This window comes from Schistocerca nitens, chromosome 3 (assembly GCF_023898315.1).
Source record: "Schistocerca nitens isolate TAMUIC-IGC-003100 chromosome 3, iqSchNite1.1, whole genome shotgun sequence".
Classification (NCBI taxonomy): Eukaryota; Metazoa; Arthropoda; class Insecta; order Orthoptera; family Acrididae; genus Schistocerca; species Schistocerca nitens.
The window spans coordinates 487377051-487389102 of NC_064616.1; the positions used below are offsets into that span (position 1 = coordinate 487377051).

Sequence of the window (12052 nt, forward strand, 5' to 3'; positions counted from 1 at the left end):
ATTTATAGAATATTCTGTCGGTACTTGGAGGAACATAACTGATGTCTCAGAGTGATATAGTCTTATGTTATCTGAGGATTGACTAGAAAGCCAAAAACCAGTTCAGAATGAAATATAAAATAAATATTATTAACACCAAATACTGTGTATTTCAGTAACTACCAGTTACAACCATAGCAGGATGTGTCTGAATTCCTTCAAACAATGTGCAACAGCATGTTCTTTGCCTTCACTGGCTGCTATGTCAGCTTCCTAATTTTAATAAATTCCAATGCTCTGAGGGCACTCAGAAGAATTATACCTCTTTTCCATAAATGAAAAAGGTGCCCTATACATTCTGGGCCATTTAGTTGCACACATCATTTCTCAGTTTTTTGATGGTCATTTGTGTAATCAGAGCAGATGAGGAATCACAGAAGATGATAAAAATCTTTATTATCTACTCAAATATCTTTCATGAATTCATTTAGAAGGCAAAACTCAGACATTTTAAGGGAAAATAACTGAATCCCCAACAATGCCCCCTTGACCTAATTCACCAAGTTACAGTGTGTATCTAACTTAGTGTAAAAAGCTTATCTAAAGGCATAGTCTGAAGGATATGATTTATTGTTCTTTTATTTGTTTATTCAGAACAAAGAACCTCAGCAGTAACCAGTATATGTACATAAACCAATCTTGGATTAATTCGTGTATGCAATACTTATATTTGTAAGATGTCTCTTTGTTTGAAATGAAAGTTACTTTCTTGGCCTTCTGCAACTTTGAAAAACACATTTATGACTATGAATTGAGATTAAAATCTGGATAATATAGGGTTGACACGAGTCGATACTCATGACACTATGAATAATTTGTGCTAGATGAAAAGGGCACCTTCACCAGCTTCAGCATAAATGCTCTGTGTTATGGACATTCTGAAGGTGTCCATTGTCAATATATTGCCCTTATGGTAGACACTGTTTAACAATTTTATGTATGACAGCCAAGCATACTGATGTATTCAATGCTGCCACTGCCCAGCTGGAACAGTGAAAAATGTAATATAAAAGAAACAGTGAGGAACATTTTTTTTTTCTCTGGTACTTTTTTTTAAGGAATCTGGGATTGTCCAGATCCTTCAAGGATCTTACTTTAAGATTTCTTAGGTATGGCACCAGGTGAATTCTTGGTTGAATAGGCAGTTGTTTCTTTAGGAATGACAACAATGTCCTTGAATGACACAGATTATACAAACGTAACATACATGGTTAAAAGTGACATAAACAGATTTTCCAGGAAAATGTTCATATTGGCATATTGGTGTTCTGCTAACACATCCAGCCTCCTCAGTCAAAGGATGAGGTGAGAATAGAAAAGGTACACAGAAAGCATTGTCACATTCCCTTAAAATTTTATTGCTAACTTCAACTTCTTCTGGAGTTCTGTCATATGTGTTATGCCTCTATATATTCTACAAAAACTTACTATAATTTAAGGTGTTGTGCAATTCAACTGTAGCTGTGTCAAAACACAAGTTATGAAACTTGGTGTATAGTTTCCATTGGCAAAGTTACCCTACAGGGTATCTCCACAGAATTAAACATACCTTTCTTTCTTCTATCCCTCTGCATATGAAGAACTAACATATGTCTTTTAATAATTATAAATATATTTCACCATATTCATCATATTATGCACTTTTTTACTGTCAAGTTTGTGAAGGACTAGTAAGACCAACTCCTTAACCCTATAATTGTATGTTGCTGAATGTGTGAAGTTTTAAAATAGGTACTGTGTTTTAATTTTTTATTCCATAAGAATTAAGAGACTGAGTAAGCACAAAAAATTGGGATGAAACACAGGTTTCACTTTAATAAGTATGTTGTCTCTCCTTATTGCCCACTGTCAATCTTGAGGCTTAATTCCCCCACCTCTGGCTTCCATTAATATGACATACTAAAAATAACTGTAACTCATACAAATAAAATTTCTGTCACAGATGAAACAACCTGTTAACAAATCCGTTCATTAACAACAGTGTTTCATATTACGATACATACCACTCATAACAAGAATTTCACCATCACATGATGCAATAGCAAGCAAAGCTCTTGATGGTGAGATGTCAAGAAGGCATATATTTGAAAATCTTTTGCAGTCAAATGTAAATTTACATTCGGCACCATGGCAGTCATCATAATGCCAAAGAGCGGCATTTTTAGTTAATGCCACTACATGGTTATCCTTTAAAATAACAATACGGCGAAGTATGATGCCATCTATATGATTTACATGATTAACTGAATTGTTTAAGCATCCGTGGAAAGACAATTGTGCATGATTCAAACTCTCTTCTCTCCACATATTAAATGGCCATGCAATAACTCCCCCATCACTTCCACCGACAACCTACAAAAACAAACAAACAAATAAATAAATAAAGACATTCAGTTCACAACTGTGCTAGTCAGTATCATTTCAAATAAAACACAATCTGAATATACATTCCATATTTCCACACAAAACCATAAAGCTGCTAACAGTCTAACCAAGGAACCTATGATGCTCAAAATAAATAATATACAAGATATGGCAGTCAAGTATGGGAACAAACCAACATACAGAAAGTACAAAAAAGTCATGTATACACAACAGTAAACGTATTTACTATATTCAGTTATTTAAACTCGTTTGTTTACAGTCTCACCACATACAAAAGAAATTAGTGCATATAGCTCAAAATTTTTTGTACATTTATAATTCTTAATTTGTTACAATGTTCCAAACCCAGTTGAACAAATTGTATAACAACATTTATCTTGAAGTTATGACCTAAAATACACTAATATTGTGAAACCTGCAGCACCTGGAAAGATTGGCAAAAATGAATTCAAACACAAAGGAGGTGTAGAATGCTGTTCGTAGATTACCAACCCTGGAGAGAGACTGTGTATATGTAGACACAACAGTGCTCTCTCATGTGACTGAAAAAGGTCAGTGTAACACAATGCTCTGTCAGTGAAAATCAGTCATATGAAGAGCAGTCACATGAAGCTACAGCATAAAAGCAAATGACAGGACATCTTCTCAGCATCAAAAAGATCAGCATGTGAAAGACTCAAAGAGCACAGAATAATTGGTCTCCATGAAATGCATTTTTCATACTGTGGCATGTTGGCACATATGCACTGGTGCTATGACAGTGAGGTGTGTACAATTTCTGGAGAGAAGAGGGTCAGATACAGCATTAAACCTATTATATGAGCACAGCACAAGATGACTGCAATGTCACCTGCAGAGTTCAACCATAGTTTCCAGTGTTGGTTTGACACTGAAGAACTGCAGGGGGGTGTGGATTTGATTGAGCAGATGGTTTGATAATTTTCTCTCCTACTCTGTATTGGTAGAACTCACTTTATGATTACTCGCACTGGCAGAGTTCATGAGGTCAATGAAAGTGGAGTTCACAAAGTGAGAGGATACCCAAAACAAGTCCTGAACCTAGTAAAGTTGTCTTAAGCACATACAACAGTTCAGGGAGCAATCCAACTCACAAATGTAAATTGGGAAAGGTCAGGACTCTACTATTCTATGGTACGTAACTAAAGGCTTCACAGACTATCAAAATACTAACTGGGGTGACCGAGTTGTGATATTTAGTGGGATACACACATTGGAGGGCAATGCCAATGATGTTCTTGCTGCAATTGTGGCACCTAATGCAGACACTAGCTGTGTCCATCATATGCAGCCCAAGTATCTCCGACATGTTCTCCCTATAAATACTTGGGCTAGATGGGAAATCTGAGTCACCGTTAGATACTGAAACTCCCCCCTTTTAACTGGCACATAGTGGTAGAAAAGGTCTGGACACTTCCAGCTTCACGGAGTAAGGGGAGATGGAGATGCAGGAATCCTCCCCAAAGGCTCCAGCAGTATGTCCTCAATGTGATCGGCTGGGTTGGATGGCAGTGCCATCTGTGGGAATCCCAGCCAATTGACATGATCTGGGGCACAGCTTGGGCCTGCCTGCAGGGAAGTGCCACATGCGACAGATTTGTGAAAAATAGTTTGGTTTCCTTGGGCACCACAGTCCAAAAATGCTCAACCTCTATTGAAGGCGAGGGGACAAGGTCACGGCTGGGGGGGTTGGGTTGGTGGTGGTGGTGGTGGTGGTGGTGGTGGTGGGGGTGGGAGCCAGCAGTGGTGTAGGGGACTGAAATGGTATCACCTGCATTGGCTCCCATCACCATTTACTGTCGAGTTCCTGTCGATGCCTAACACAACGTCAGAAGTTGCAGTGGTAAGAGGTAGGCTGATGGGCTGGCCCATTGTTACAGTTATCACAGAGGTCATGCCCATTCAGTGGTTGTAGGGAAATGGGTTGGTACATTATGTTACAGATTGACCTGATTCCGATATTATCAAGTGCTCCTGGCTGACCACAACCTCAAACATCTTTCATCCGCTATTGCTGACAATGACGCCTTGTTTCAATCCGGGTTTGTGGCCAAAATTACGAGCCTACACATGGAAGCTCACACCATAATACAGCTGTGCACATGGGTGGTGGGCCAACTGTGTCAGATGTAGCAGGTCAAAGAGAGTAAAATTTCGCCCGCATAAAATTTCTGCTGGCCCTTCCGAATTGGATACAGAACGGAAAGGAGCAGTTGTCTTGAAACACATATGCCATGAACTGAGGGCCATTGCTGAAAATCAGGGTAGAAGGTGCCTCCTCTATCGCAAATATGATGGACACATCATGGATAGCTGCTGCCATAGTAACTGTTATCATCAGTGTCATATACAGGGTGTGTCATAATTAATTGTGTAAATGCATACAGTTGAAAGTACACGATAGTAGAAGCGAAAAAGTCTCAGTAAACATAGGGTTAAAAATGCATTACTTAGGAGCTGCAATCAATTCTTCATCTTTGATACTGTGAAACAAATCTCTTCTACTGCAAGTGCTTTCCTTCCCATATTTTGGGAACTCGTAGTATGGACCAAAACATGAAAAAAAAGTCCAGTAAACATGTGCTCTAAAATGCATTCCTTTCAAGGTATGAGCGTCGACAAGTATCAATCACACTGCTCCCCAGAATGGACCATCAAAATCAACATGTACTCTTTACCAAGTGTGATCAGGGCATGCAGTGCAGTGGCCAAATACACACATTAAAAGAGGCTTTGCATTACCTTGGTTCTGAGAGTTCCAGAACCTGTACAGAAAATTGGAATAGAGGTCAACATAAACATCACTTCCACCCTTTTTATTGCCCATGAAAACCACACACTGCATGTTGTACCACCATACAGCGAGACCTTCAGAGGTCATGGTACGGATTGCTGTACACACCAGTACCTCTAATACGCAGTAGTACATCCTCTTACATTGATGCATGCCTGTATTCATTGTGGCATACTATCCACAAGTTCATCAAGGCACTGTTGGTCCAGATTGTCCCACTCCTCAATGGCGATTCAGCATAGACCCCTCAGAGTGGTTGGTGGGTCATGTTGTCCATTAGCAGCCCTTTCCAATCTATCCCAGGCATGTTTGATAGGGTTCATGTCTGGAGAACATGCTGGACACTCTAGTCAAGTGATGTCATTATTCTGAAGGAAGTTTTTCACAAGATGTGCATGATAAGAGGTGCAAAGTGTTGTCCATGAAGACGAACTCCTTGCCAAAATGCTGCTGATATGGTTGCACTATCAGTTGGAGGATGGCATTCACATATCATACAGCCATTACGGCACCATCATGACCACCAGCGGTGTACATCGGCCCCACATAATGCCACCCCAAAACAGCAGGGAACCTCCACCTTGCTGCACTCGCTGGACAGTGTGTCTAAGGCATTCAGCCTGACCGAGCTACCTCCAAACACGTCACCAACAATTGTCTGGTTGAAGGCATATGCAACACTCATTGGTGAAGAAGACATGATGCTAATCCTGAGTGGTCCATTCAGCATGTTGGTGGGTCCATCTGTACTGCGCTGCATGGTGTCGTGGTTGCAAAGATGGACCTCGCCATGGATGTTGGGAGTGAAGTTGCGCATCATGCAGCCTATTGCACACAGTTTGAGTCATAACATGATGTCCTGTGACGGCACAAAAAGAATTATTCAACATGGTGGCATTGCTGTCAGGGTTCCTCTGAGCCTAATTGATAGGTAGCAGTCATCCACTGCAGTAGTAAACCTTGAGCGGCCTTAGCGAGGCATGTCATTGACAGTTCCTGTCTCTCTGTATCTCCTCCATGCCCAAACAACATTGCTTTGGTTCATTCCAAGACGTCTGAACACTTCCCTTGTTGAGAGCCCTTCCATGCACAAAGTAACAATGCGGACGTGATCGAACCCCGGTATTGACTGTCTAGACATCACTGAACTACAGACAACACGAGCCGTGTACCTCCTCTCTGGTGGAATGACTGGAACTGATTGGCTGTCAGACCCCCTCTATCTAATAGGCAATGCTCATGCATGGTTTTTCACATCTTTGGGTGGGTTTAGTGACATCTCTGAACAGTCAGGGGGACTGTGTCTGTGATACGATATCCACAGTCAACGTCTACCTTCAGGAGTTCTGGGAACCAGGGTGATGCGAAACTTTTTTTTATGTGTGTAGTTGCGGGCACAGGCATAGCACTTCTAGATGGTGCCTTCAATGGTGAGGTCAAACCCAGACCAATACACAATGCCTCACTATTGCCTTCATTCTGTACATTCCCCAAAGTGAAGTGTGGAGGAGTTTTGGCATGTGGTGGCGGAGCATGGGAGGAATTACAACCCAGCATTCAGCACTATCCATAGCTAACAAAATGATCTCATCAATGATGTTAAGCAAGTGCCATAAGGAAAAACAGGTGCATCATTTGGGGTTGATGTCCATAGGCAAGTGCTATGGCCAACCTCACCATACAGCAGACAACACCCTACAGAGAAGTGGATCACAGTCCATTCCTGTTGTTATTTCACACACCATAATCAGAAACTTGTCAAGGGCATGTTGTTGATTTGCACCTAATGTGAAACACAACACTTTAGACTTATCAAAGTCAGCATCTGAGCTGCACAGCTTTGGAGTGCTGCGTGGTGGGCCAGTAATGGCCCTCATAGGTATATAGGGTGTACATAATTAAAGTTCCAGTTTCAAAACACAGTAGAAAGAGACTGACTGCTCAGAATGATGTCAAATTTGAAAATAATATTGACACAGAAGAAAAAATCATGGAACAATAAAATGTAACAAAAGTTTCACCAACAGATGGTACTGTAAGAGTGTTAATGTAAATGAGACTGGTTAGAAATAACAGATGAATCACAATATAGTGGCTATGGCTTGAGTTGCACATTACACTATCAATGTACCTGACTGCACAAGTTTTGCAGTCAACACTTGTGGCACTGTTAGTTTGGTAAGCCCATCCACATTGACAATGTTGTATCACATCAGATGGGAAAAACCAGTTTCTCATTGTCCTCATACCAAAAATTGCACAAAAATCAAAATGACGACATCAGTTCTTAATTGTCCTGGGGCCAAAAACTGCATAAAAAGCAAAATAACATCAATTTTTAATTGTCTTGAGACTGGCACAAGACATGTTTGCTATGCTGTCCACCATTTTCTGCCTCAAGTTGAAGTCAAGAAATAGGATGTTCCACAACAGATTGGAGTGTTTTTGGGGTCATGTTCAGAATTCATTTGCAATGCATGCCTTCAGTTCAGCTACATTCATAATTGGAGCACTGAGCAGAACATCTTTCAGTTAACCCCACAGCCAAAAGTCACACAGAATAAGATCAGATGATCTGGATGGCCATGCTGTAGGGAAATGATGGGTGCTGTCAACCTGCAACACACAGTCACCTTTGCAGAATTAAGTGGTACTGGTTTATGTGCATTCAAGTTTTCTGTTGCCCATATTCTGCAATTCTGCATTTTGACATGTCCTTGGAGATGGAGACAGAAATACACTTCATCTGTCCACAGAATGTTCCATGGCCATTCATTGTCCACTTCAGTGTGAGCAAGAAATTCCAGATTGAACATTTGTCTTCCTCGCAGGTCAGCAGGAAGCAGCTTCTGGACACGGGTGATTTCATGTGGATAGTGATGCAGAATATTTCATAGAATTTTATGCACCATGCTTGCAGACATGTCCAATGTTTGGGCAAATCCCCATGCAATGTATGTTTGCACACCACTGCTTGGCTCCTCCTGTAATGCTGTGGCCACACATCAACAGACATAGGATCAACTGCTTTCCTCCCTCCGCCACAACACACTTAAAAAAAAAAAAAAAAAAAAAAAAAAAAAAAAAAAAAAAAAAAAAAAAAAAAAACCTGTGTTTTTGAATTTTTTTAATCATTCTCTCCAAACCCTTAGTAGACATTGAACCAATGCCCTTTATCATACCCTTGAGTGGCTGGAACTTCTGCAGGGCTACTGGCACACAGTCACCATTCTTGTAACAAAAGCTTTACCAGCAGCACGCAATCCTTCATGGAGACAGACATGTTGGATGACTTGGACGCAAACTGGGGAACAGACATGTGCTGTCTGTCGTTTGGTGTGCATATTCTGATGCTTAATATGGTGTTCAAATTTGGCATCATTCTGAGCAGTGGTTCTCTTTCTACAGCACTTTGAAACTGGAACTTAAAGTAAGGACACCCTGTAGTTCCTTAAGTACAATGCCCACTGTTGCAACCACTCTGCCATTTTATCTGAACAGTGGTTGGTAATCAGATGAAATTTAGTACCGTAGAGATACATGTGAAACTTCCAGACACCAATGTTTCTTCCTCTATTTGTAAACAATTCCTCTGCCCACATTTAATGTTTTAGAAGCAAATGCACTGGACAGTTCTGAGCCATCAGCATATTTGTGAGACAGCATGGCACCAATGCTACAATCTAACGTATCAGTGGCGAGCATCAAATGCATGCCAGGATGGAACACCGCTAAACAAGGACCCAATCAAAGGCACTTTTTAAGTTGCACAAAAGCCTTCTGGCATGCCCGCATAAATTTAACACCATTTTTACACAGTTGAGTGAGTGAAGGAGAAATGTGGGCTGAACTGGTAATAAACTTGGTGTAATAATTTACTTTGTTGAGGAATGACTGCAATTATTTGAGGTCCTTTGGAGCCAGTAATTTAGTGATTGTGTCCATGTGATCCTATGTGAATGTGAACCCATCTTTACTTAATATACGTACCATGTACTTGACATTTCCTCAAAGAAACAGTATTTCTCGAGTCGACAACATAGACCATGGGCCCGGAGTCACTCACACAACATCTTTAGGTTGCACAGCCACTGCTACCACATGGTTCTGGCAACTAACAAGTCATCTAAGTAATTAACATATTTGAGGAAACCTTGAACAAGTTGCTCAAGGTATCTCTGAAATATTGCAGGAGCACTTGCAACACCAAATAGCAAACCATCAAAACAATACATGCCAAATGGCATATTAATCACTAAAAACAATTTCATATGCTGCTCATCTACATGCAATTGAACATAGGTGCTAGCAAGTTCAATCAGGGAAAATAATGGTTACCAGCCAATTTAGCCAACAATTCTTCCGGCCAAGAAAGTGGATACAAATCGACATTTGCTTGAGCATTAACTTTAGACATAAAACCATCACGAATATGAAGGGATCCATAAAGTTTCTTAACTTTGACCACAGGCATCGCCCACTGGCTAGATGCTACTCAGGATATAACATCCACAATTTGCAATCTGTGTAGCTCTGCTTTAACTTGCTCACGCATGGAGAAAGACACTGGATGAGTTCTATAAAACTTAGGCACTACCGATTGCTTTAAGGATACGTGGGTCTGGAACCCTGGTGCACAACCTAATGTAGGTTCAGGGAGTTGCTTAAATTGTGCACACAACATTTCAAGTTTTGTGAATGGGATCACAGTTGAAACTAGATTAAACTGGTCCTGAATTTGAAAACCAGGAAGTGCAAAAGAGTCTAAACTAAATATGTTAGATGCCATCCAAGTGGTGACTACCATCAAAGTTAGATGCCAGGCTATATTCTTATACTTAGCTTGGACTATATTCTGACCCTGCAGTGGAACTGACTGGCCACTGCATGTCACCACTCTGTGTTGAGAGTCCACAGCTGCGGGGAGCCAATGCGCTGTCATGTGACCTCATTAATCAGTATCCAATTGGAAATCTGCTGTCACACTATTAACGTCCAGTTGCAACATGAGACATTGCACCCCACCAGCTACTGCCATGGGCAATGCAAAGTAGTGTTTAATGTGCTGACAACCACTATCATTGATACACACCAGCTGAGGTGGTCATTCGCGAGGTTCTGCAGTTTGTGGCGTGCAAAACAGATGACATACAGAAAGGGCCGTGATGCCTTTGATGCTGTTAGCTACAATCCGGACACAATTTGACAGCATGGACTTTTGTGGGGTCCTTTTACAGTGAGGGAGAGGAAAATATTACATGAGCCTCTGCTCACTTTGGGACACATTGACGGCAAATAAAGCACTTCTGTTTGTGCACTTCTACTGATGATGAGGGCAGGGGATCACTAACTACTGAATCCCATGTTGCTTGACTACCAGACAAACAGGTGCCTTGTAAATTTGATGATAACATAATGGAAGTCATCAGCTAATTGTGGAGTACACCAGCGCCTAATACTACTAACAACATCAGCATCAGAGGAATCATGAAACTCAGCTTCCACTGACTTCATGAGCTTTGGCAATTTTTGACACACAACACAGGGCAGGCTAAAATGCCTCTAAAGCCTTTGCACTAATTTCTCAAACAAAAGCAAAATATATAACGTCACGGATTAAGAAGTCTACATATGATGTGCACACTGTTTAGAGGAAAAGTCACACTTGTCAGCAGCTCATGGTATGCAGGATTGCTTAATTTGCTTAACACACTGATTTAACTTGAACCTAGTTGCAATGATGTGAGTTTGGAGACCATAACAGTTGGTCAGAAAACCACAAACATCAGGAAAAATCAAACTACTAGGACCAGAGAGTGGATGTAGTTTCTGCACCACTTCATACAGTTTACTACTAGAAGGAAGTAAGAGGGTACACTGACATACAGAGTCAGACACTAAATTGCCTTGCAGTAAAGAACAAAATGACATACAAGGGGTATTAAAATGGAAATGGAAATGTCGTGTAGCTAGGGCCTCCCATCGGGTAGACCGTTTGCCTGGTGCAGGTCTTTCGATTTGATGCCACTTCGGCGACCTGCGTGTCGATGGGGATGAAATGATGATGATTAGGACAACACAACACCCAGTCCCTGAGCGGAGAAAATGAAACCCAGTCACTAGTGTAAAGTAACAGTAATGATTTTATTAACTCAAAAATGTAGTTACACAGTACACTTAATCAAAAATGTAGTTATACTCAGTACACTTACTCAAAAATAGTCACCAAAACATTTATCCCATTGTGACATTAGCCAGTTGATTCCATCCTTGAAGAAGCTAGTAGGCTGCTGTTGGACACATGCCTGGACCCAGTCACACATTTCGTCACCTGTTGTGAATTGATATCCACAAATAGCTTGTTTTAGAGGTCCAAACACATGAAAGTCACATGGTTAATGGTCAGGACTGTACTGTGCATGTTCCAGTATTTCCCACCGAAACTGCTGCAAAGTTGTCTTCACCACAATTGGCCGTGTGTGGGCAGGCATTATCATGCAGGAGGATAATGCCATTGGACAATGCTGTGGCCTTCTCCACTAGACTCATGGCATCTAGAGTATCAGCAACCAAACTGGCAGCCTGCAGCCGCGGTTGCCCACCTCGCAGGCACACCGAAGCACTACACAACCGACAGGCAATATTGATGAACGGTCACAACAACCACAACAACAACACCACAGCAAAGACACCAGCGGCCACCAGGGGCCACTACCGGCCCACATAAACATAAGGAAGAGGTCATTGCAGATGCCGGAACTATTTTCACACGTCAAATCATGTGATGGAAAATAGTTCCGAGGTACTCATCTGCCG

General features: G+C 41.2%; 1 protein-coding gene across 5 annotated transcripts in view; it reads right to left on the minus strand.

Moving 5' to 3' along the window:
- Nucleotides 1-12052, minus strand: part of LOC126248412 (WD repeat-containing protein 6) — a 293561-nt gene that overhangs the window by 110540 nt on the left and 170969 nt on the right. For all 5 annotated transcript variants that reach the window (XM_049949374.1, XM_049949373.1, XM_049949375.1 and 2 more), the window contains one exon: nt 2043-2391. In XM_049949374.1, coding sequence (XP_049805331.1) covers nt 2043-2391 — 349 coding nt within the window. The remainder of the gene's footprint in view (nt 1-2042; nt 2392-12052) is intronic.